Source organism: Miniopterus schreibersii (assembly GCF_964146895.1).
Source record: "Miniopterus schreibersii genome assembly, chromosome: 3".
NCBI classification, from domain to species: Eukaryota; Metazoa; Chordata; class Mammalia; order Chiroptera; family Miniopteridae; genus Miniopterus; species Miniopterus schreibersii.
In genome coordinates, this window is record NC_138103.1 from 8,471,055 (window position 1) to 8,497,427 (window position 26,373).

At 49.4% G+C, this 26,373-nt stretch overlaps 1 protein-coding gene across 5 annotated transcripts in view; it reads right to left on the bottom strand.

The window, feature by feature from the left end:
• The window catches only part of KATNIP (katanin interacting protein), a 177,412-nt gene that overhangs the window by 40,391 nt on the left and 110,648 nt on the right, over window positions 1-26,373 (bottom strand). For 3 of the 5 annotated variants that reach the window (XM_081133770.1, XM_081133769.1, XM_081133773.1), the window contains 6 exons: window positions 24,541-24,713; window positions 23,483-23,545; window positions 21,655-21,761; window positions 20,020-20,122; window positions 16,196-16,408; window positions 5,709-5,846 (listed from right to left, as the gene is read on the bottom strand). In XM_081133770.1, coding sequence (XP_080989896.1) covers window positions 5,709-5,846; window positions 16,196-16,408; window positions 20,020-20,122; window positions 21,655-21,761; window positions 23,483-23,545; window positions 24,541-24,713 — 797 coding nt within the window. The remainder of the gene's footprint in view (window positions 1-5,708; window positions 5,847-16,195; window positions 16,409-20,019; window positions 20,123-21,654; window positions 21,762-23,482; window positions 23,546-24,540; window positions 24,714-26,373) is intronic. The other 2 variants (XM_081133772.1, XM_081133771.1) reach the window with 2 other exon arrangements.

Here is a 26,373-nt window from a genome sequence, read left to right on the forward strand (position 1 = left end):
CAGCTAATTTGTTAAGGGGTCCCCTGAGCAAGGGGTAGCAAACTCAAATGCTGAGGCACCACAGTTGTGGGGGGCATGGTGACTGTGGTGAGCTGGAGAACAGCGCACACCCACAGGTCCAGAGTGGGCAGGGGCCACTTGGCTCCAGACACTGGATGCCATGCTGGGAGTGCTGCCAGCTCATCAACAGCCAATTTTCCAACGTTGTCAAATGTTTCATATGCTGTATAACACTGTAAGGGCCAAGCAGAGTACATCTGCAGGATGGATTTAGCCAGGGGCACCTGTTTAGGACATCAGAGGCTCAGGAAGCAGGCACACCCTAGGGAAGCAGTGACTTGGTGCCCACAGGGTGTGGCCAGAGATCACCAGAAGGGGCCCGGGCAGGATAGGGTGTGCGGAGCTTGTGTGTGAAGAGAGACTTAGCAGAACCTTGACGTTTCCAAAGGCAGGTGTCTAAGAGAACGGGCTGGGCACTCCAGGTGCTGGGAATGGCAGGAGCAAAAGCATAGAGGAGAGAAGACTTTTACAGGGACCAGAGGGAGAGAAAAGTTGCCTAAGTCCTCCAGGAGGGAGGAGCCACGGAGCTGGTGCTGGGGTACGAGAGCAGAGGAGTCACCAACACGCGTGTCTGCAGGGTCCAGGGGAGCATCACAAATGGGAGAGGTTATGAGGTGTAAGAACAGCTGTGCCGCTGCATCCAGGGGACAACAGGAAAGGTGGGAACAGTGACGCTGTGACTCAGCTCGACCTAAGCTTCCAGGTGTGCATGTAGCCTGGTGTCACCAGACCTTCCAGTTTCTCAATAAAAAGAAAAAAATCTACATTGTCAGGTAAAGCCTCCTGATATGTAAATATTGGCAATTAATTAAAAGAATTTTGGAAATGCCTCATGAGCCAACTGAAATCTGTCTGGAGCTGCCATCAGAGGGCCAGGCACAGCCTCTGCGTCATGGTTTTCCCAAGATGCACTGGGCAGCACCTGCTGGCAGCGGACTGTGGCTACCCCAAGGTGCTCTGCAGTGTCACCACACTGGCCCCACTGAACTGTGACTTGCTGTCGATCCCCCGGTCCCTTCTGCCTGAGAGTGAGCTTGAGGGAGCAGCCAGCGCGTCTGATTGCCGGTCCCAAGCCTGGGCGATGGACAGGCCTCTGCTGTGAGACGGAGGCGCTGAGCAGATGAGCAAGCGGCGTGGGGCAATTACCCCCCCGCGAGTATTTACCCAAATGAAATGAAGTCACTGTCCTGAAAAGATATCTGCACTCCCATGTTCACTGCAGCATTATTTACAGTAGTCAAGACGTGGAAACAACTTAAATGACAGAGGAATGGATCAAAAAGGTGTGATACAGCCCAGCCAGTATTTGCTCAACGATTGAGCGTTGACCCGTGGACCAGGCAGGCATGGCCAGGGCACGAGCCTGAGTTTCAGTCTTGTTCCCCACGTGGGATGTGCAAGAGGCAGCCGATCAAGGATTCTCTCCATCATTGATGTTACTATCTCTCCCTCTCCTTGCCTCTCTCCGAAATCAATAAAAGCATTAAAAAGATGTGATACATAATATGCATGTATATACTTATATATATATAGACATATACATGCATATATACACCTATACACAATATGGAATATTATTCAGGTATAAAAAAGAAATCCTGCCATTTGCAATAACATGGATGGACCTTGATGGCTTCCTGAGTAATAAGTCAGACAGAGAAAGACAAATACTGCATGATCCCACTTATATGTGGAAGCTTAAAAAAAACTGAACTCATGTATACAGAGAAGAGATTGGTGGTTGCCAGAGGCAGGGTGTGTGTGGGGAGGGGCGGAAAAGTGGGTGAAGGTGCCCAAACGGCACGAAGTTCTAGTTATAAGACATGTAAGTCCTGGGGTCACTATAGCTAATAATATTACATTATATATTTGAAAGTTGTTAAGGGAGTAGATCTTAAAAGTTCTCATCACAAGAAAAAACATTTTTGTAACTGTATGGTGATGGATGTTAACTAAACTTTTTATGGTAATCATTTCATAATATATACATATATCACATCATTACACTGTATACCTAAAACTAATACGATGTTATATGTTAATTGTATCTCCATTACAATAAATAATAAAATGAAATGCAGATTCTCAATAGCTGCATTTCAAGTCCTCAACAGCTGCCCTGGCTAGTGGCTCCTGTCCTGGTCAGGACAGGATGTGGCATCTTGTTAGTAACACTGCAGAAAGTTCTACTGGGCAGCGCAAGCCCAGACCACCGTGACGTGTCACAGAATCATGCCACCAGGGAAATCTAGCATCCATTCATTCCTTTATGCATGCATGCATTCATTCATCATAAGCTACTTATTAAGCACATTTCTGTGCATAAAATGCACCCCTGGGTGCCCGTCCTGCCTCACTCACTGTTGTAGCCAGGCTGGCAGTGACATCCAATGGTGATGTGGGTGAAGATGGTGGCAGTGTGACTGTTCTACTGAAGGGGGGTAGCATGGAGCAGGTAACTAACAGGTTGTTATAAGGAAAACAGGTGGGTGGTGGGGAGCTGCTGGGAGCCCACTTTTTGGATGGGTTATTACATACTGTAAAAGGGAGACTATTGGTTCCTCCCTCCCAACAGACGTCGCTCTGCAGGGGAAGCAGAGCTGAGAAAACCGGAGAAAAACGAACAGACCTTCCAAGCTTCAGTTGCCTTCCAAGCTCTGTCACTTACAGCTCACTAGCTGGGCAAGTCACTTAGTCTGGGGAATGTCAAAAATCGTGACAAGCCCATTACCAACCACGCCCTCCTCCTGAGCCCAAGGCAGACGTCGCGAATCACTCAGGCACCTTTTCCTTGATGAACTAGAAGAGAGGTTCCAGGTCTTTCCTAAGACAGGCAGCCATTTCCAAGCAGAGGGAGCAAAAGAGACCCAGTCTATGTGCCCCGTGGGACCTCCCTATGCAAGTCTGATTCCTATCTACACGGGGGCGGGGGGGGGGGGGGGGCTGACACCACCTCCCTGCGGAACTGCTGGGGGTTCACCGGGATGACTCATTTGCTCACGCCTGAATCGTCACTGAGCGCCTCACGCCTGCCTAACGCAGTGCTGGAGAGAGGGCAGCTGTGACGTGCAGACATCTGCGCGCTGGCGCGATGGATCCTAGCCTCCGTGTCCTCACTGTCCCCTCCGGGCCCTCTCCTCTGGGCCAGGCCACACTCCCCTAAGCCCTTGATGAGAGGAAAGGTGCCCATGAAAGTGGGCCTGAGCTTATTTTCTAGCAATTTCTTTCCCTATATTCTAAAGAAGCCGTGGCTGGGTCAGCTCCCCACTTCTAACTTTTCCTCCTTGGATTTCCATGCACAACTCACTGTATTAACAGGCTGAGCTGTATTTTCTGTAAACTCCCATTTTATCTCCTCTAAAATGCACAGGAAGAGCACTCTCCAGAGAACGTGACCTCAAGCCAACCCAGTGGCCTTCGTTTGTGCTTTCTGCCACCCGGTGGATTCCGGCAGCAGATGGGTGGGGTGCCCCGGCCGGGACTGCAGCCCTCCACACTCCACTGTGTGGGAATGCCTAGCACCTCCAATCCCCCAGCCAGCGGCTCTGCGAAGCGCCCAGCGCCACCCTGATGTCCTGCTCCGCCCTCATGTCCTCAGCACACAGGGAAGGCTGCGTGCAGGTTCAAGAGGCATGCCTCAGCCCCAAGGAATGAAGCTTAGTCGCTCTGTAATCCACCACAGAAAATCCGCTTTTCTTGGCCTGAGATACATATTCAATGACACGGCAGAGGGACAGGCCCCCAGCAGCCAGCGCTGCCTCATCCCCCGTTCCTGAAGAGGCTGGGACGCCGCCAGGAGGCACCAGCAGGCTCGGGCGTGAGGACGCGGCCCTCGATGCAGGTGTGCGCTGTGGCCATGCAGGGCTAGGGCTGCACTCGGGGTCTGGGGACAGCCCCCAAGCACACAGGGAGCCAAGCTGGCCTGTGGGGCAGAGGCCGCTGACACTCCCACAGGAACTTCCTCAGTTATTCCAGTGGTCTGGACTCGCTCTTCAATTTTAACTTCAGGTATTTGTTTTTAAAAACTCGAAAACAGGAATCAGAGGCAGCTTTTTGCTACCTCTCTGAGCAGCGTGCAGCGTCAAGCATGAACAGAGAGCCCTGTCAGCCTCCAGGTCCCAGAGCCTCGCAGATATTTGTCACTAGGTGGCTGCTGGCTGGGAGAATCCGCAGGAAGCAGTGGGGAAGGGAAGACAGGAAGGAGGGGAAGCACAGACCCCCCTGGCTGATCCCCAGTCTGCCTCTAACCTGCTCATGACGTCGAGTCAGTGTCCTAACGCTTTACTCTCAGTCTCTCATCACGATATCAAAAGGGGGAAGACAACTGCTTATCACTCCTGGGAATGAACCGTTCATTCATTCGACAACCATGCATTTCTACTTTGAACAGAGCGGTGGTGGAGACGACGCAGGCCCTCCTCCCAAGAGGCCCCGGTACTGTGGGGGAGGCAGGCATCGATCCTAGCACAGGATGACGGGACATATTCGTGAGGTACAGAAGTAGCGCAAGGGTCAGGCTGGCTTCCTGGAGACAGTGACCATCTAGGTTTTTAAGGAGTGTGATCCAGAGGCAGGCATGTTGAGTTGAGCAGGAGGGGAGGGGCCATGGAGGTTAGTTGAAGAGTTCAGGTATGTGCTCCTTCAAGTACCTTCCCTGACCTCTTCCAGCCTGAGGCAGGCCCCCTCCAACGTGCCCCAGGGGCAGGCAAGCTCCAGCCCAAAGATGAGTTCGGTTTTAACCATATAGTGGTTTCAAAAGAATTTAAATTATCTACTGACATTCACAAACCAGAAAGGCTCATAGCAAAATCTGATTCCCAGTTCCCTGGAAATGCTCTGAAAACCCAGCAGCGCTGGATGGCATTCCTACATGGCAACCATTAGTTCAAGCTCAAAAGTGGCCTGTTCTTGCAGTCTGCCACACTCCCCACCATGCCCTAGTACCCCTCTAATAATATTGAGCCTGAGTTCAGAATGGGGTCCCATTTATCATCTTGCCTGTCCTATCACTTCCCTTATAGCAGACTGGAAAGGAAAGTAGAACAATTTTCATCCCCATGTCTATCATAAGGACAGGATGTAGGAAGTAGTGGGAGAGCAGAGGAGAGGAAGGGTAGCAAAGTGCAGAGCAGGGCCCACGCGCAAGGAACGCTAGTGCACGCGGGAGCTGGCTGGACACGCTGAAGCTTGGGCTGCCCTAGGCCCGCGCAGTCAGACCCTGCGTTTTAGCAAGGTCCCTCGGCAGCTGTTGTGGACTGCAGTTTGAGAAGAGCTGGCTAAGCGGATGGGCCTGCAGTCGACTGCAGGGGTTCAAATTCTCACTCTGACGCTTACTGGCTGTGTGACTTGGGGCATGTTACATAACTTCTCTGTAAAAATTATCTCTTAAAATTGTTTCCTTAATTGTTAAAACTGAACCTCAGTTGTTATTTTTCCAGTTCTCCCAAAGGGTGGCCTGATTATACTTCCCAAACCTCCAAGCGGAGACTCTGCTCCTAGTGGCTCTGTGAAATGCCCCTGCAGGCACTTGCTACCCCCCACATGGCCTCCATGTACCTATTTTGCAATTTCAGGAATCAGGCTATTAGGTAGCACTAAGTGCGTTCATCAGTCAAATGCCCAGGGAGGAATCAGAGCCTGGTACTTACGCCATCCGCCGTCCAGTAATTCCGAACCTTGATCTTGGCCAGACCAAAGGCACGCAGCAGTCCCGTGTTGCGGATAACAAAAAAGAGCTGGAGCGGCGGGTGGAAGGGGCACGTCCACAGGGAGAGGTCTTTCTTGCTCTGGAACACCAGCGAGAGAGGGAAGTGGTCAGTGCATTTCTGCCCTTCCCCAAGCACCCCAGCAGGGACTCTTCCCTGATAAAAACCTGAGGCGGGCAGCCAGGCCCCTTCTCTACATAATCCGGGGGTGGTGGCGGGAAGGTCTTGAATCTCACTCCACCTGGACTGACCCTCATGCCTGGCTCAAAGCCATCCAGACTGAATTTAAAATGCAGGGGGCTTTATTTTAATCAGCTTTGAGGAAAGCACTGGGGGCAGGGGGACCACTAGAGGGGAGGACAGGAAAAGAGCCACCACTTGCCTTATCTGATAAACCTGGCAAACAGAGTTTTTTATTTTCTTTTGTAAAACTCTGTTGAATTTTTTAAAATTTTTAAATAGAAAAATAAACTGGCTCAGGCGTTTGTTGGGATGGAGCAGTGGTACTGCTGCGGGAGTTCTGTCTCTCTCAGGACCCCAGTGTGCCGTTTCCACAGCCCACCAGCCAGATGGCCAAGGCCGCTCTCATGGCCAGAGGGGCAGAGAGCAGGAAAGCCTCGCTGTCATTCTCGTTCATGCCAGCAAAATTTTGTCATGAGTGCTTTTGATGCCAATGGAAAAGCCAAATCTGGGGACTTTTCTCAGCTAGAGTGGCCTCCTCGCCTGTCTGTTCGGATGTCTCTTCTACTCTCTGTTCAGACCAAGCTCTCAGCTGCTCCCAGACATCTCCACACTGGCTCAGCCTCTGTGCCTTTGCACAGGCTGGGCTCTGGGTGCAACACTCTTCCTGTCTTTCTTACCTGGGAAGTTCAGCCCAAATGTGCTCTCGTCCCCACTCTCACCCCTTCCCTTGACGCATTACTCTGTCTCCCAGGTGCACCTGCAGCTCCTTGCAATATCTGAGGTTAGCATTTCCCTCAGTGTCCCACAATGACCTGTCTTCAGGTCCATCTCACTACCCCCACACTCAGCTGGGAGCTCTTTAAGGGAAGTGGCCCCGTCAAATTCATTCAGAACCCTTAGTATTTAGCACAATTCCTCGGCACAAGATAAATGCCATAAAAGGTTTGTTGAATGAATAAATGGATAAGTGAAATTTACCTCCTAATATCAGTCCTCTCATTAAAGCTTTAAAAAGATTGTAAATGGAATCTGGCCTGCACAGCTATTTTGTTTGGCTCATGAGTGTTCTTTAAAAAAAAAAAAAAGACAAATTCGCTGCCAAACTTGAAGACAGGGGAATTCCACTCCTCCCAGCTGCATTCCTGGCTTCTCTGCAGACTTGGAAGCCGTGGGTGGCAGCATGGGGTCCCTGACATGGTAGGTAGGTGCTCTCTGGTGCCCCAGTCTCCACTACTCCCTACTGTTTTACACACATCTCACTTCCCTCACTATGCCTCTGCCTGGCTCCTGCAGGCAACTGAGTTTAGGGTCTCTGCTTAGGGGCTGAACAGTTGCAAGTCCCATGTGCCAATAAGCCACCACCGCATCTCTGACACTGGCTGAAGCTGTCCCTTTTATTAAATAGGAGCATCGCCCTGTATTTAAAAATGTCTCAACAGACTCCTGTCACCAGGACCGTGCCTGCTAAATGACAGAGCTGGGGAAGGAGGAGATTGGCTGACTGGGTCTTGCCGGCCCCCAGGAGATGGAGGCCCAGGCTCCAGCTGCCGGGAAGAACAAAGGTGGCTTGTTCCAGTGACAACAGCCCCTTTCAGGAGGGCGGAGGCTGCTTTTGTTCAGGGGGAGAGATGAGTTCAAGGGGTTCTGACTTGTTCTGGCAAGTTTCTCAAGCTCTGCAAGGACTTCCAGTGCTCTGGGTGGCCGGGAGGGCTCAAGATAGCACAGCTCCGAGTCCGGGGGTGAGCCTCACTCCTGCGCCGAGCTGGGCCTAAAGTGGGTCACCAGCTGCTTGAGAAAGGCAGAGAGTGGAGGCTGACCCTTGGCCGCTGGTGAGAGGGCTGCCATCGATTTCTCTTCACATTTCTGTCAGCAGGAGAAATACCAGGAGGGCTAAGTGGGAATCGTAGTGTTCAAAGTCAAAGAACATGAGTCTGAAGAGAACTCGGGGCCTCATTAGCAACCGAGCCTTCTGATGTTTCCTTTCCACAGACAGACGGAGAGGAGGGCCGGTGGGAGCTGCTGAGGACGGACCCCAGGCGCGGGGAGGACCCCAGCGCGGGCCAGCAGGCAGGGCGCCTTGGCGCCGCCAGTCCTCGCAGCCCTGGGGGGAGTCTGCTGGGACACCTGTGCCACAGTGTGGTCTGCCAAAGCGCTGGAGTGCGGCTTTCACCTAGGCTTTCAATTCATTAATCCATTTGTTCTAGTCAGGATTCCCCAGGAGCAGGCCCCGAGGCAAGGATTCCAGAGGGAGGAGTTTTTTCAGACAGGGTGGTAGCAGGGGGGTGAGAGGGGCAGCCCCTCTCATCCAAACCAGCTGCTCCTGTGGGCGCCGGAGCTCAGCCCCACGGGGAATCCGGAGCCAGTGCGCAGGACGCTCAGAGGGACTCCCCCACAGAACAAGGGAGCTGGGTGCTCTCCCCTCCAGTCTGCATGTGCTGCATGCAAGGCAAAGTGGGCCCTGGGGGCCAGAAAAAAATCCTCCATGGAGAAGCACCAGTGCTGGTGGCCTGAGGGGCAGACTGCGGCACCGAAGTGGGAAGGGCAAAGGGGCTGAGGGAGGCACCCACAGCTCTGCTAGGCAAGCGCCCACAGCTGCGGAGTCCATGGTGTGCAGCAGTCGCTGAGGGAGATGCAGAGGGATGCAGGGGTCTGGCCCTCCAGGTCTCAGCTCTGTGCCAGAAGGGGAGGCAAACAAGTAAAAACACCAAGAAAAAACAAAGCAGGGATGAGCTGGGTGACAAAAATAAGAGAGAATTGTTAATGGCCAGTGAGAGGGCTATTTTAGAACGGATGGTCAGGGAAGGCCTCCCGGAGGAGGCCACTTTCAACGGTGCTTTTCTCTCCCAGCTTAACCTAACACGCATGCACCCACCCGCAGGGAGACGCCACTGGCCTCGGAAGTAGGCCCAGTTTAATACGGCACTGCAATAAAAAAGGAACAAACTACTGACATACACAACAGTTTGGATGGGTGCCAAGTGCTTTATGCTGAGTGAAAAAGTCAGTCTCAAAAAGGCTACATACAGTATGATTCCATTTATATAGCATTCCTGACACGACAAGCAGCACAGAGAACAGATCGGTGGTCACCAGTATTAGGGACGGATGTGGGGACATGTGACTACAAAGCAGGGGCGGGGAAACTTTTTTCTGCCAAGGGCCATTTGGATATGTATAACATCATTCGTGGGCCATACAAAAATTATCAATTAAAACTCAGCTATGAAAAAAACTCCTAGATTTATTGAATTTTGAGTCCCACCTGCGGTTGCCTTGGCAGGGCCAGACCAAGTGATTTTGCGGGCCACACACGGCCCGTGGGCCGGACGCTCCCCACCCCTGCTGTGAAGGGTTGCACAGGGAAGTCCTTTGTGGTGATGGGACTGTTCTGTATTTCAGTGGTGGTGATGGTTATGCAAATCTATATGCGATAAAATTGCAAAGATCTTATACATACACATAAATGAGTGTAGGAAGGTCTGCGCATTATACCAATGTACCAATGTCAATTTCCTGGCTTGATAATGTACTACGGTTACAGAGGATATTACCATTGTGGGAGCTGGGCAAGGGCACATGAGATCCTTCTGTACTTTTTAAAAAAGTGAGCTATGATTTGCATATATAAAATCGCCATTTTAATGCGTACAATTCAGCAGATTTTTTTAGTATAGTCACGAGGTTGTGGAACCATCGCCACTGCCTTTTCCCAGCACACTGTATCACCCATTCTGCCTCCCCTGAGCCCATGGAACCCCTACTCTACTTTCTGTCTCTATGGATTTCCCTACACTGGACATCCGCTATAAATGGAATCATACGCCATGTGGCCTCTGTGTCTGGCTTCTTTCATTTGGCACAATATTTTTAAGGTTCATCCATGTTGGGGCATGTGGCAGAACTTCATTCCTTTTTATGGCTGAATAATATTCCATTGTACGCACACACCACGCTTCTTTATCCACTCATCAGCTGATGGACATTTGGGTAGTTTCTACATTTTGGCTGCTGTGAGTAGTGCTGCTGTGAACATCTGTGTACAAGTTTTTGTGTGAACATGTTTTCGATTCTCTTGGGTAGATATACCTAGGAGTGGAAATGCTGGGCCTTATGTTAGCTCTACATTAACTTTCTGAGGAACTGCCAGATGATTTTCCCCAGTGGCTATACCTTGCTTTTACATTCTCACCAGCAAGGTATGAGGGTTCCGATTGTTCCACATGCTCACCAATACTTGTTTCCCTTTTTATTTTATTTTTTTAAAGAATTAAAGCCATCCTTGTGAGTGTGAAGTGATGATGTATCTTTGTGGTTCTGATGTGCATTCCCCTGATGATTAATGATGTTGAGCATCTTTTCGTGTGCTTGCTGGCTATCTGTATATCTTCTTGGATAAATGTCTATCCAAAGTACTTTGGCCCTATTTTAATTGGATTGTTGTCTTTTCATTGTTGAGTGTAAGAGTTCTTTTCTTTCTGGGTACTAGATTCTTATCAGATATATGATTTACAAATACTTTCTCCCATTTTATAGGTTGTCTTTTCACTTTCTTGATAGTGTCCTTTGAAGCAAAAATGTTTTTAATTTTGATGAAGTCTGATTTATCTATTTTTTTCTTTTGTTGCCTGTTCTTTGGGTGTCATGTCTAAGACTCAGTTGACAAATTCAAGGCTATGAAGATTTACACCTATGTTTTCTTCTAACAGTTTTAGAGTTTTAGCACTTATATTTAAGGTCTTTCATCCATTGAGTTAGTTTTTGTATATGGTGTGAGGTAGGAATCCAACCTCATTCTTTTGCATTTGGAAACTCAGTCATCCCAACACCATTTGTTGAAAAAATTATTCCTATCTCATTGAATGGCCTTGGCATCCTGTTGAAAAGAAATTGACTGTAGATGTATGAATTTATTTCTGTACTCTCAATTTGATTCTACTGACTTATATCCATCCTTACGCCAGCACCACATAGTCTTGATCACTGTAACTTGGTAGTTTTGAAAATGGAAAGTGCAAGTCCTCCAACTTTCTTCTTTTCCAATGCTGTTTTGGCTATTCTGGGTCTCCTGAATTTCCTGGGTCTCCTGTATTTTAGAATCAGCTTGTCAATTTTCACACAAAAAAAGGTAGCTGAAATTTGGATAGGACTGTGTTGAATCCATAGACAATTTGGGAACCATTGCCATTTTAACACTTTTAATTTTTCTAATCTATGAACACGAATGTCTTTTCATTTATTTTGGTGTTTAATTCCTGTCATTACTATTTTGTACTTTTCAATGTAGAAGTCTTGCACTTCTTTGGTGAAATTTATTCTTAACTATTTTATGCTTTTGTTACTATAATAAATACAACTGTTTTCTTAATTTCCTTTTCAGATTGTTCATTGATAGTGTATAGAAATACAACTGATTTTTGTACATTGATCTTTTATCCTGTAAACTTGCTGAACTTAATTTTAGCTTTACCAATGATTTTTGTGGATTCTTTAGGATTTTCTACATATAAGATCATTTCACCTGCAAATGTAGTTTTACTTCTTTCTTTCCAATCTTTTATTTTCTTCTTAACTGCCCTAGGTAGGTTCTCCAGTACAATCTTGAGCAGAGGTGGTGAAAAGGCACCCTGGTCTTGCTCCTGATCTGGGGGGAAGCTTCAGTCTTTTACCACTAAGTGTGATGATAGCTGTGGGTGTTCAAAGATGCCCTATGTCAGGCTGAGGGTGTTTGCTTCTGTACTTGATTTGCTGACTGTTTTTATCATGAAAGGGTGTTGAGTTTTGTCAAATGCTTTTTCTCGGTCTATTAAGATGTAATGTGGTTATTTTCCCCTTTATTCTATTAATAAGTTATATTGATTGACTTTTGTACGTTCAACAAATCTTGTGCCCCTCGGGTAAACTCCACTAGGTCTTGATGTATAAATATTTTTTTAAACAGTCAGATTCAATTTGCTAGTGTTTTGTTGAGGATTTTACATCTATATTCATAAGAGATGCTGGTCTGTAGTTTTCTTGTGATATCTTTGGTTTTGGTATCAGGGTAACACTGGCCTCTTTGAGTGAGCTGGGAAGTGTTCCCTCCTCTTCTATAGTTTAGAAGTGAATGTAAAGAACTGGTGTTAATTCCTTAGTTAGTAGAATTCACCAGTAAAGTCATCTGGTCTGGGTTTTTCTTCATGGGAAGTTTTTTGATTGCTAATTCAATCTCTCTACTTGCTATAGGTCTATTCAGGTTTTCTACTTCTTCCTGAGTCAGTTTTGGAATTTGTGCCTTTCTAGGAATTTGTCCATTCCATCTAGAATATCTAATTTGTTGGGATACAATTGTTCATAATATTCCCTTTAATACTTTTTATTTCTGGAATGTCTGTAGTAATGTCCCCTTTCAGTCCTGAACTTAGTGATTTGAATCTTTCCCCTCTTTTTTCAGTCCAGCTAAAGGTTTGTTAATTTTTTGACTCTTTCAAGAAACAACTTTTAACTTCACTGATTTTTCTCTCTTGTTCTTCTGCTCTCTGTATTATTATTATTATTTTTTTTTTTTACAGTTTTCTGAGTCTATAATTATTTCCAAGTAAAAAGTTCAAAAAAATGTACTGTGTGCTTTTATGTGCTAGGGATAGAGTGTGAACAGGACAGGGAGACAGATAATAAACAAGTGAACAAGACCATTTCTCACAGTGAGAACTGCTCTGAAGAAAATGGAAAGGCATGATATGATAGAGCCTGGGGTGGGGAGGGGCAGGACTCCCGGAGGTTGTAGAGTCAGGATGTCTTGCTGACAAGGTGATCTTTGGGCTGAAATCTAACTGAGGAGAAAGAAGCTGTCCATGTGAGAATCTGCAGGAAGGATGTTCTGGGCAGAGGGGCAGCAAGGGCAGAGCCCAGAGGTGGCGGGAATGAACTTGGCAGGTCAGTGGAGCAGAAGGAAGCCGGTGGCTGCTGGAGCCCTGTCTGTGAGGCAGGGAGGGAGCTGGAGACAGGGAGGGAGCTGGAGGCCTGCTCACAGCCAGCCTCCCAGGCCTTGGGGACACATCTGATTTTATTTCTCAGAGTAACAGGAAGTCATAGCAGTGGTTCTAAGCAGGGGAAGATGCAAGCTGAAATTTTTTAAAGATCACTTTGGATACAGAGTAGAAAATTGAGTGCTTTGGGCAAGAATAGAAGAAAAAGGAGGCCAGTTAATAGTGCCAGTGAGAGGGAACAGCTGATCAGACTTGGGAGATACTGGTGGAAAGGGAGAAGGGGCCAGCCAGATCTAGCCCTATTTTTGGGGTGGAATCAATAGGACTTGCTGGCATGCTGGAAGGTGGGGGGGCAATCAAGGAAGACTCTAAGTGCCAGGCTTGGGCAGCTGTGCAGACAGCACAGGTATGTCGCAGAAGAAGAGATTTGGGCACAGGCAAGGGAATCAAAACTGAGGTTTTAGATCTCCGACGGCTGAGATGTCCACAGACATCCAAGAAGAGACGTCAAGCGGGAATTAACCTTCCAGTCAGGGGCTCAGAGGAGCAAGCAGGGCTGGCGCATAAACCTGGAGCCTTCTTGAAGCCGTGGGCCTGGGGTAGGCCAGTACAACATGGTGTGGGCAGTGAAGCGAGGAGGTTGTGCACTGATGTGGGGCCCACTTCTTTCACAAGCCCCTAACTCAGCTCATTCGAGTAGCTTCTGTCTTAACTCAGCTCTCAGCTGAGTTAACTTTCTGTTCAGCTCCCAGCCAGCTCCACCACTGCATTGCAGCGTGGCTGGGGGCAAGTCACTTATTTCCCAGAGACTGAGTTTCCTCGTTTATCAGACATGGAGAGTAACCCAAGGTCCATGCGAGGATTAAATGAGGGATGTCTGGGTCCTGGCTGGCACACTGTGGGTCTTTAAGAGAACCCAGTGAACTGGATGGTTCTAGAAGGCAGTGTGTACAGTGGCCCTGGGCCCGGCATACAGGACAACACCAGGGAGGCCCCAGGCCAGGACAACAGGAATCCAGCTGACCCACAGCTGAACCCAGAGATCAAACAGCCCAGGGTGAGACAGTCGCCTCATGTCCCAACCTCAGGGCCAAAAATAAAAAACGCAAACCCACAAAAACCATGGGCCGAAGTCCTCACTGCTCTCACATGGCAAAGCTCATCAGCCTCTGCTGAACAGAGGAAAAGGGAGAGTAATCATCAGAATTGGGCCCCATCAAATTCAATGATGCTTTTTATAGGCCCTGGTATGCCCTGCTCTGTATAGCAGGCTTCCAAAATGCCACTGCCTTGTGCAAAGGGGGTTGGGAGAGGGGAGGCAAGGGCTGGTGCAAGCCCCAGCCCCAGCCCCAGCAGCGCACACACACACACACACACACATACACATACACACACACACACACACACACACACACACACGGGAGCCTGTGGACTGGAAGCAGGAAGCAGAGCAGGGCGGGCAAGGCCAGGGTATCAAGTGCTGTGACCTGTGGGATGTTTCTTTCAAGGTTCAGGATCACAGAGCTGCTGCTCTTTAGGAGGGCAGAGGGTGCAGACGCCGCTGGTCCAACCCTGTGGAGGGGTGGTGCCTCTCAGCCACCCAGCATCTATCCTGCCTTTCTTTCAGTTACAACCCTGAATTTCTTCCAGGAGGATTCCCTCCCTTCCCTGGGGTACCTTGGTTGTTCTGGCATCAAGGTGCCAGCCTCCTAGCCAGGTTGGTCCACCAGCTCTCCTCTCTTGGATTGGATGTCTCCAGCAGAGTGATGACAAACCAACTACCCAACTAATCAACCAACAGAACACAGCCCATCTCCCTCAAAAGACAGCCAAACCCTCAGCGCACACACATCCCAGAACACTGCCTGGAACCTACCATGACCATGGGCTGTCCTCCTCTGACCTGGAGACAGTGAGTACACCAGCTCCTCAAAAGTCGTGCAAGAAATTGTTCTTCAAAGAATCTGCTAAAGATTCTGTTACTAGAAATTAGGAATCAAAATGGATTATCCACACGCCTCCCTTCCGTTTACAGGGGGCAGAAAAACTGACTCAGAGAGGCAGGTAAATCACCCAAGACCAGAACTTGGGACTCTAGAATTGGGGGATTTCAAAGCCCCTTTTCTTGTTTCCTTTCCTTTAAAATGATAATAGTAATATCTACTTCTTAGCGGTATTGATACTGTTAATAATAATAATAATGAAAACATTACTAGCTGACTTTTGGAGCCCTTAGGAAGAACCAGGCATGGTACCAAGCTCTGATATTCACATTTGATCCTTACAACATTGCATCAAGGTAAGCAGTATTATGATCCCCATTTTATAGATGAGGAAATTAGAGTAGAGGTTAGGTGAGTTGCCCGTAGTCACAAAGTTGTGAACCCAGGCCTCTTTGCTCCTCAAGCCTGTGTACTGTTAGGTATAAATCAGATCACATGCCTGTGCCTGGGACAGGCAAGAACCAAACATGTGGTAGCTGTTTTCATTGTCAATACTTTCTCACAGGTTCATGGAAGGAAATTTAAAAGGTACAAAAGAGCACCCAAGGGAAAGTCTTCCCATGGCCCCCGTCGCTTGTCCACCCAGTTCCGTGGCCCAGAGTCACCTGTGTTCCCAGGAGATGAAGGACGGGAGGCACAGCAGGCAAAGATGGCACTGCCGGGCATCCTGTCTCAGGTTAGTTCAGTTTCCTGCCCAACTTGCAATGGCATGAGGAGAAAATGCCAGTGTTTTTTATTCATTAAAACCCTGTTAGATATTTAAAGAAAAGGAATGTCCCCCCTTTGCTGGGTGCGTACTCCATGCCCTAGGGAAGCAGGACCCTGAGGGGATGTGGGCATGGGCTCCGGCTAGGCTGCAGGATGTGCACTTGGCCCACCACCTTCCAGCTGTGTGACCTTGGCTAGGTCAAAGCCCTTCTCAAAGCCTTAGCTTCTTCACCTACAAAACGGGGCGTTGACCTCAGTGACCCCCAAGGTCCCACGTTGGGTGGTGACTGTAGTAAACTGCAAGATGGAGAAAAGGTGCTGAATTGGCTCCTCCTTGTCCCCCTCTCTCAAGAAACCCCACAGAGCAGGGATCTGGGAAAGAGCTCGGGGGGCAGTTTGGAGGCCTCTACCTGCACCTCTCCCTTGAGCTCCTTCCCACTTGGCCCACAGGAGTGACTGGAAGGCAGCCTTCCCCTTCCCCTCTCGCACCCACACCTTCACCACGACGCGTCGCGGGCAGAGATGTATTGAAGCACCAGCCAAGACGCGCCCCTGGCCCACCCCCACTTACAGCGTTCCTGTTGACCAGCTGGCCCAGGTCCCCGGGCGTGTCCGTGTTACGGATGTCCACATCATGAGGTGACACGTACAGCTTTGTGTTGTTCAGGTCAAAGAACTCAACTTCTGTGAGGCCCACCCACGCCGGGCTGCCCCAGTTGGACAGGATTTCCATTGTCACGTAGATGGCATCTTTCGGCTCTTCTGCTTTCATTCTCGACTTGTCCTTAAAGAAGAGAAACATGACGTCAAGAGATGACACACGACAGGCTGAAGTCAGCTCTACCACTGAGCAAGCTACTTAACCTCTGTGCCTGAGAAAAAGGGCAGTGTCCAGTACCTACGGTTATTATGAAGATTAAATGAGCTCATATTTGAGAAGGTTTGAAACACAGCTACTGTGTACTCTGGCACTTGGTGTTTCCTGTTTAAAAAGCATCAGATTCTGTCTGCACATCATGAATGTCTCTCCCCCACTACCAAGTGTTCATGTCCTATAGGCCATGTCACAACTTCTGCTGAATTGGGCAGGTCCCCCCAAAATTCATACTGATGCCCTAACCCCAGAACCTCAAAGTTTAACTGTAGTTGGAGATAAGGCCTTTAAAAAGGCGAGTAAGCTAAAATGAGGCCGTCAGAGTGGGCCCTAACCCATTCTGACCAATGTCCTTATCAGAGGAAATCTGGGAGACACCAGGGATGCACGTGCATAGAGAAAGGCCACATGAGGATACAGGGAGAAGGCGGCCATCTGCAAGCCGAGAAGAGAGGCCTCAGGAGGAATCAAACCTGCCAACACCTTACTCATGGACTTCCAGCCTCCAGGAGTGTGAGAAAATGAATCTGTTATTTAAGCCCCAGACTGCGGTATTTTGTTAGGGCAGGACCAGCAGGATAACACAGTAGATAACACAAGACCCCAGCAAGTCACTTGACATCTCTCAGTCTAGTTGAGGAATCTGAGATGATACCATCTATCTGAGGGTGCTGTGCTCCGACTGGGGACCAAACCCACAACCTCGGTATGTAGCCTGACCGGGAACTGAACCTGCAATCTTTCTGGAGTACAGGACAATGCCCAACCAACCGAGTCATGGGCCAGGGCTCTCCTTCATTGGTTTTAAGGCCTGCCTCCTTGCGGGCAGACTATTAGGTCTGAGAGGCTGCATGAATGCCATCAGTAAAAGGCCACACTGTGGAATGGCCTCCTGAGGCCCCTTGGGCACTGAGTGCAGTGCTGGTCGCCATGGATCAGTCACTCGGAAAGTGGCGCATTCCTGCGTGCACATGCCCCCTGGTAATTAGAGCTGGTAATCTGCAATGGTTCTGTGAGCAGGGAGCTGAGCAAATGAACAGCAAATGTTTCCTACTTGTTTTTTTAATTAATAGCCAGCGACACGTGCTCTGGCTCTCAGCATGTGTTTGGAGGAGCCTTGATTGCCACGCGATGGGGACTGAGACGAAGGTGGGAGGGAGGGAGGTCAGCTCATAGCTCCCAGAAGGAACACAGGGCCTGTTTTTATCAGTTCAGTCCACAGACCCCAGGCTCCCTCCTCCTGTGCCGTGCAGGGCCCCAGCTGAGCCCTCCGCTGCCCTGGGCCTGAGTCGGTGAGAGACCTGAGCTGGCCTGGCTGAAGTGGGGGGCTGGGAGGTTAACAGGCTGTGCTGTGAGGGGCGTTGACTGTCAGGGGCGCAGTGTGGGAATGTGGGGGAGCAGCACTGTGTACCTTTGGCTGTGGGCTGCAGGGAGGAGGGCCAGATGGGCAGCGAGCTGCCTCGCAGAGGGGCGGCTGGATCTCCCACCCTGTGCAATCTAAAATGTGCAAATTCCCGCAGTGGAGTTTCTAAATGAAGGAGCTGAAAAGTCTGTTTTCTGAGGAAGTGTCACAACTTGTCAGTGCTGCAACTCCATGGCTACTCCTGCTCTGAATCTCGTGATTTAGGTCCCTTGAGGGGGTCTGAAGCAAACACTGGTGGGGAAGCTCCAGGTCCCTGGCACTCACTGCCGCCCTCTCACCAGGACCACCTACTTTCCTTGGCGGAAGTTACCCCTTCTCTCTCCGCAGCTATGAGGTATAGGATGAACCCTTTCCCACCCCAGAAGGAGCCTGACCGGTCCGGGGATCCAGCGTGTCCTGTCCCCTGGGCCACCAGAGGGAGCGGCTCAGTGATGGGTGCGTGACCCAGTCTCAGATCTGTGGGGGAGAGGGGGACAGCCCTTCTCTCCTGACTGTGGGGTCTGAGGGTGAGAGAGTAAGAAGTGGGAACCTCTCCAGCTACCGAGGGGTCACAGGGCAAAGAGCAGAGCGGGGACTGGGCGTGGTGGCGAGGAGGGACTCAGGGATGCAGCTGACACCGTGGAAACACGGTTTGAGCTGCTGGACTAACCCCGCCCGGTCCCATCTGTGGCATTTACTACGAGACTCTGTCATTTTTCTTCTCTTTGTTGTGTAAGTCAGTTTGCCGTAAGCTTCCTGTCTCCTATACCATAGAGAGACTCGATCAATCCAGGCAGTTTTCAATGTGACTAAAGTCTCACCACACTTAGGATCTTCACAGCTAAGAAAGCCACTTCCATGGAGTAGGAATAAAGCTTGGACTTTTCTAGCTCTTTCTAGATGGCAAACTTTCAACCTTGTACGAGGCATGGAGCCCTTCACTCTCCTAAGCCTTTCCTGCCCAGCCTCACCGCGGCCCCTGGACCGTGGATTATTTACCCACTTCAACAGCCACACACTCCCAGGACAAGAGAGATTAAGATGCTTGTCTAAGGTCTCACACCCCTTAAACGGTGATGCCAGACTCAAAGCCAAAACTCATGGGGGTGGTGCAGAGCCCTTTCTGCTGCCGTGAGTCCTACATGTGGCTTTGGGAGGCTTCCTGTTAAGTCCTCACTGGCCACCAACCAAATACGAAGGGCTTGGATACAGGGAGGGGTGAGAAGGCTGTGCCCGGACACTCATGTAGTGACACAAAAGAATGGAGAGTCGCCCATTACCCCACCGCCCTGAGGCCCTTCCTTCCAGAGCATGCTCGGCTCCATCCACACTCCCGCCGATTCTGTGCACAGTCGCTGCAGTCACATTGGACTAGACGAAGATTAATGTCACCTCTAGCAGTTACCTTGTAGCCTTAACATTTTCTATCTGCGTAAGCTCCATAATGATGATTTCCATCCTTTTATACTACTGCATTATGCTCATATATCACACTTTACTGATTACCTCCATTATTAAGAGATATTTATGTTATTTCTGGGTTTTTTCCTCATTTTTCTCTACTTCCAATAGTTCGGCAGCAGACACCTTTGTGCCTACAGCTTTTTATTTCTGCTGAGTGATTTCCTCAGGGAAGGAAGGGGGGTTACTGGGTTGGAAGACAGGAGCATTTCTGAGGCTCTTCCTAAGTCCAGCCTTCCTGCTTTCCAACAGCGTCCCGCTGTTCATGTTGCTGCCAACGGGGCAGGACCGCCAGCTTCCTGTAACCTTGCCAGCACCAGAGGTCACCATCAAAATCATTTATTAACTCAGATGTCCGATGGGACACGCAGGCTGCTCTACTTTGCATTTCCTGATTGCCAGTGATGTTGGACATTTTCCTTTGGGCCCACGTGCTATTTATATTTCCTTCTGTGGGGACAGGCTGAGGCTCCTTGCTCCACCATGCATCTGTCTGTGTGCTGGGGAGCAGGGGGCATGGAGACGCGGGAGGAGATGCTGAGTTTACCCCGACAGAGCAATCCCACTGAACAGAGTGAGTACACCAAGGGCCCTGGCCACCTCAGCTTTCAGGAGACACTGAAGGCGTTTGGAAATCCCCATGGGCCTAGGTTCTCACCTCTGGGTCCAGCACTTGCTCCTTGGTTGGTGAAGCCACCCGGCTCACATGGGCAGAGTCACTTTCGATGGCCTGGAGGACTTTCAGGAGCTTCTGCTGTTGCCTGAAATGTGATTTGTTTTAGCAAACAGGTGGTAACACATAATACACCCAGAGAACAGTCCCACCTAAGGCACCACACTTCTGTCCTGCCTCAGAGACGGAACAATGTGAGACGGTACAGCTAACCCTGGAACAATGCAGGGTCAGGGGCACCGCACCCCGCCCATGCAGTTGAAAATCTGCATGTAACTTTTGACTCCCCCCAAACTGAACTACAGTCCCTCAGCATCCATGTGGGATTGGCTCCAGGATTCTCTGTGGATAGCAAAATCTGTGGGTGCCCAAGTCCCTCATATAAAACGGTGTAGCACAGTTCTACAGCCAGCCCTCCGCAGCCGCGGGCTCTCAGCCCTGGATCAAAAATACTGCTTCTCATCCGCAGTTGGCTGAATCCATGAATGCAAAACCCAGGGATGTGGAGGGCCCACTGTGTATTTATTGAAAAAAATCCACGTATTAGGGAACCCGTGCACTTCAAACTCGTGTTGTTCAAGGGTCAACTACACTCACCCCGCATACAGCTCAAGGTGCACACGGGATGCTTTCCTCCCTCTATAATGTTAAGTAACTGTAACATTAGTGATGAAATTGGAGCTAAATAAAAAAACCACATGGGCAAGATGGCCCGCTGACTGGTAACCGGTAAGAGTCTACAGCAGGGTCCACAAAGTATAGCCTGGAGCTCAAATGCAGCCTGTGGCCTGGTTTTGGATGGCCTGTAAGCTAAGAGTGATTTTTACGTTTTTAAAAGATGGTGAAAACAAACACTCAGAAAGTGTAAAGCCTAAAGAATTCGCCATCTGGCCCTTTACTGAAAAAGTTTGCCAACTGCTGGCCTAGAGACCACTCTGCACCTCACGTGTCTGAGGCTACGGCATTCCAGACCCAGCAGTGTCGTCTGCAAATGCTCCCCACGTGCGCTGCTTAAGGCTGCGTACCCACCCCCCAGCTGGCACGGGCACGCACACAGCGCACAGTGAGCAGACTCTGCATGGTGGCCGGGCAGTGGCTGGGCAGAGGCAGTGGGCCAGTGTGCGCTTGTGAGCACAGGCTCAACCTGGCGCCGCTCTGAAGATCGATTTTGCCTGAAGACTAGAGGAAAGCCTTCATTTTTAAAATGATACTTGACCGTTCCAGTAACTGATGCCACATGGTAATGGAACAGAACGCTGTTAGAACAAACGTTAATAGAGAAAAGAAGGTTCAAAGGACGCTGCTTTGGACCACCAGCCCCCCAGCCCCACCCCAGGCCATCCAGGAACACTTCACCACCGTCTGCTGTGTGGGGTCTTCCATGGGGACCTTTGAGGTGTGTTACACAGGTTGCACTGAACCGAACAAGCAGAGAGACACTTGCCTCAGAGATATCAAGTCAATTTTGCATTTTAGCGCTGAGTGGGGGTTAGAGAGGATTCAGTCTAAAGGAGCAGTTTTAAATGGTCTGGAGTAAGTAGGAAAAGCAAAGAAAAACTTCAGGTCCTCATGGCTGCACTGCTATGGGTTTCTTGTTTTTGTTTTGAAGTCACCAAGTACCTGCTCCCCAAAAGGCCAATTCGGTCAATGGCTTCACTGACGGCTCTGGCTCCCCCTGCTGCCCTGGGTGGCTCCTGCGTGCTGGTCACCACGGTGATGGGTAGCCGCTGAGGATGGAAAAGCTTATTAAACAGATGTCCAGGGTGGCCCTCCTGGCCCAAGACACAGCAGAGCCATGGTCAAAGGGACATACTTTGCAGGCCACCAGTCCCGTTGCAGGAAGCAGGGGACAGGAATGAGAGTGACAGTGTCTGCCTGGGGCTGATGAGATCTAGAATCCCTCACAAGAGCTTTGCAAAGTCAGGGATGTCAGTTTCTTATGATCAGGGAGGGCCTAGGAAACAATTTGCTTCAATGAGCTATTGAAAAATTTCTCTCCTGTGTGCTCTCACTCTCACTCTCAGGCCCGTGCCTTTCCCCCTCTTCTTCCCTCAAGGTGCATACCTTTGAGAGCACGCTCTCTCTCTCTCTCCCACTGCCTAAGCTTGAAGGGCCCTTGAAAATAAAAAATAAAAAAAGTAGGTCCTGGCTGGGTAGCTCAGTTGGTTACAGCATTGTCCCCATACACCAAGGTTGCTGGTTTGATCCCCATCAGGGCACATACAAGAATCAACCAATGAATGCATAAATAAGGGGAACGACAAACCGATGCTTCTCTCTCTCTCTCTCTCTCTCTCTCTCAAATCAATAAATTAAAAATAAAATAATTTTCATCAACGCCTTTCCCCATCTCAACTCAACCCCTGTTCTATCTGCTACAAAGTAATGGAGTCCATGGACAATTCCAGTATCATCATTAGGCCCTTTCTCCCTTTCCCTTCTTTTTCATATATCACCTCAACTGGAAATGTGCTCTGCGCTCTGTCTGCAAGTGATTTTAGTCATTGGAAATCCTGTGGGTCAGGGGTCAGGTCACCCAGAAATCCTGGACGACAGGGTGGGCAGTGTTGCAGACCCATTAAAATGTCAGCCAGGGACAGTTTAAAACGACCAGGAAATAACAGAACAAGTAAGAGGGACACAGAGAGAAAGCCGCTGCAGCACTCTCGGCACTGCCCTGCCCACCGTCCTATCCCACCGGGTGCGCTCTCCTCTCCCACCCCCTCTTCCTGCCCCACGATCCAGGCTTCCTCCTGCTCCCGGGTCCAGCCATCTCATTCTCACTCCAAAGCGTTTCCCGTTCCTTCTACTTGAAATGCTGTTTCCTGTTGCTGGCTGGCTCCTTCTTAACAGACAGGGATCAGCTCAAGCGGGACATCCTCCAAGTGGCCTACTTGGGCCACCCTGCCATAGGTAGCCACCATCCCAGACCCAGTCAGCTTTTATTGTCATCTCTCTCTGAAGTCCCCTGTTTATTTACGGCTTTGTTTGCCTGTTGTCTGCAAGCTTCACAAGGCCAGGGGCTAATCTGATCTGTATTCTGAGCACACAGCACAGGCTGGTGCACAACCTAACCAAGACATTCCTGGGCATCTTATTAATTCCCATCTGTATTTGCAGAGATAGGCCTAATTGGCCTGGGTAGATATAGCTATAATTTATAATTTATAATTTATTTACTTAGAACACTAAGATCCGTTTTGGTGTTGTCTTGTCAGGAAATAGAAATGTAACAAGAAACTGGAGTCAGCAGGCCTGGCTGAGTTCTGGCTTCCACTTGTAGCCTTGGGCAAGCCACTGCAGCCAGGTCTTCCCACCTGTGAAATGGGCAGAACAACCTGTGCTCGGGAGCACAGTGAGGATCTGCTGGGGTTATGTGAGGAAGGCTCTGGAGAGCATCAGGTGCTGTGGGCACGGGCTTTGCTGTTCCTCCTGGACCTTCACTGACCTCAGTGCTCTCCTCCTGCTCCAGTAGACTGGTCCACAATTTTTCTGGGGGTCCCTCCATGTCCTGGAATGATGTAATCACATGTCATGAACAAAGCCATCCACTGTGTGTGCTTCACTGACAGACAAGGGCAAAAAGGCACAGGGACTGTCTTGAGGTCTCATAGACACAGACAGAGACAAAGGACTGAGCTCCAGGAAAACAGACAACAGGTGCTGCTCAATGAACGTCCCAAAGAACAGGCTGTAGTGGAAACTGGTAAGCAACTGGTGGTGTGGATGGGGTCCTGGGCTTACAGGCAGGCAGATCTGGGCCACTTCCAGAGACATAGCCTGAGTGAGCCACCCTTCCTCTCTTGGTGCCATCGGGGACCTCTATAGAATGGGCTGATGAGGCCAGCGAGCCCGTTTCAGGGTTACTGTGAGCATCAAGTGGGACAAGCTAAGATCAAAGGTTTCAGCAGCCGAGTCAGAAAACATGCTTCTGAGAAAAGATGTGTACACTGAGGTACGTCCAAGGCCCCTGGCTCCCCAAGGGGCCCTGCTCCACCCACCACTCCTCCTGCTTACTGCTCAAAGCCCAAGGCAGTTGGCACAAACTCAAACACCTTCAGGGCCAGGGAGGTTTTCTGAACAGGTGAAGGAGGCCGGGCAGGACTGCAGGAGTGGTGAGGACCCAGAGGCCTGTTAGGCTCACGCTCTGGGGAATGAGATCTTTCCAGAGAAGCCAGAGCTTGTCATTTACTCTATTCTTTCTCTTACCTACAGTTTGCAACCCTAGCCTAAGGTATCAGGGTTTGCAGGGAAATCATCAAGGATTGGAGGCATATTAGCATCCAACTTAGACTTTCTGCAGGAAACAGAAAATGAGAAAGAAGGTGGAGGAAACGGAACCTTTGGGCAGGTCAGTGAGCGACTGTGCATTAAGCAATGAATGTGCAGATTGGCGTGAGGTCACAGATGCCTACATCACTCTCCTCACCAAGTGCTCTGTGCAAACACTGCTCAGACACCACCTGGTTCCCTCCCCCTGCCAGGGAACCAGGGAACCCAGGGCACCTGCAGCGGGCTGGTGGGGGCCTCAGCCTTCCTGCTCAGGAGCGCCCTCTGCAGGGCTTCATTCTCCACCTGGATGGCTCTGAGCACAGCCGACGCGTCTTCCGGCGGGTCCTCAGCCTGGAGCACAGGTTTTCGGGTTGCTGACAGGGGTCTCTCTCTTCGGCTTCCAGGTCCTGGGGGCAGAAAATCCGGGTTCTCCCTTTAGATTGCATTCTCAGAGTGCAGTTTAAAAACTATTACACTCAAGTTGAGGAACAATCTATAGAACAATGGGCCTGTACTCTCCCCAAATGTCAAAGTCATGAAAGACAAAGAAAGCCTGGAGAGCTGTTCCAGATTAAAGGAGCCTGGCAGGCATGGCAACTGAATGCAGTGGATCCTGGGACTGGACTGTGGGTGGGAAAACTAGCTGGAAAGAACATTAGTGTAGCAAGGGGAGGAAGCCAAACACAGTCTGTAGCTTAGATAACAGTAGTGTATTAATGCTAAATTAGCCTAAATTTCATAACTTAAGTGTAACATAGAATGACTGTCCTTGTTCTTAGGAGATGCAGTCAGCCCTCCGTGTCTGCGATTCCACGTCCACAGATTCAAGCATGTCCTACGTAGTCAGGCCTATGGCAGATGCATCTGTGCTGAGCATGCTCAGGCGTTTTCTCGTCATTACCCCTAAACAATACAGAATGACAACTGTGTACACAGCATTTGCACTGTCTTAAGGATCCCAAGTAACCTAGAGGTGATTTCCAGGATGCAGGAGGACATGCATAGGCTGCATGCAAACATTACACCATCTTATCTAAGGCACTTGAACATCGGGTTTTGGTGTCCACAGGGGCCCTGAAACCAATCGCCTGCAGATACAAAGGGACAACTATACACACTGCAGTGTTCAGGGGTAAAGGGGAATGATGTATTTTTTAAAATCTCAAATGATTTTTTTTATTTTTTTAAAAATATATATCTTTATTGATTTCAGAGAGAGGAAAGGAGAGGGAGAGAGAGAGATAGAAACATCAATGATGGGAGAGCCATTGACCAAGCCCACAACCCGGGCATGTGCCCTGACCGGAAAATCGAACACCCGATCACCTGGATCCTAGGTCGACGCTCAACCGCTGAGCCACGCCCGGCCGGGCTCAAATGATTTTTAAAAAACCCACATAGTCTGGCCGGCGTGGCTCAGCGGTTGAGCATCGGCCTGATTCAGGAGATCGCGGTTCAGTTCCCGGTCAGGGCACATGGCTGGGTTGTAGTTCAATCCCCAGTGGGGGGCGTGCAGGAGGCAGCGGATCAATGACTCATCATTGATGTTTCTATTTCTCTCTCCCTCTCCCTTCTTATCTCTGAAATCAATAAAAATATATTTTAAGGAACCCCACATACACAGCAATTATAAAGCAACTGAGCCAAAATGTTAACAACTGGTGAGCCTGGGAGAAGGGTTATGGGTGTGTCATTTGTACTATCCTTGCAACTTTCCTTTAAGTATGAAATTATATTGAAATAAAAAGTTATTAAAAATTAACCCTCTAACAAAGTGCCTATAAGGAATAATATGTAATATCATGGAGAGGGATGGATATTTTGAAATATTTTTGCTTTATTTTGTTTTTGCAGGGACAACAAGAATTACAAAGAAATTACTCCTCGATTTAAGAAAAAAAGGTATTGCAAAGGGATGGTTGATTCTGGAAGTTCCAATAGTGGAAAACTAGTTTGATAAAGTGTAAAGTGATATGCAAAAAGCAGTCCAATAAGACTGCTGGATAAAATAAATTATGGTATATCTACCTAACGGTGGAGTACTATGTAGCTGTAAAAAGAAAAGCA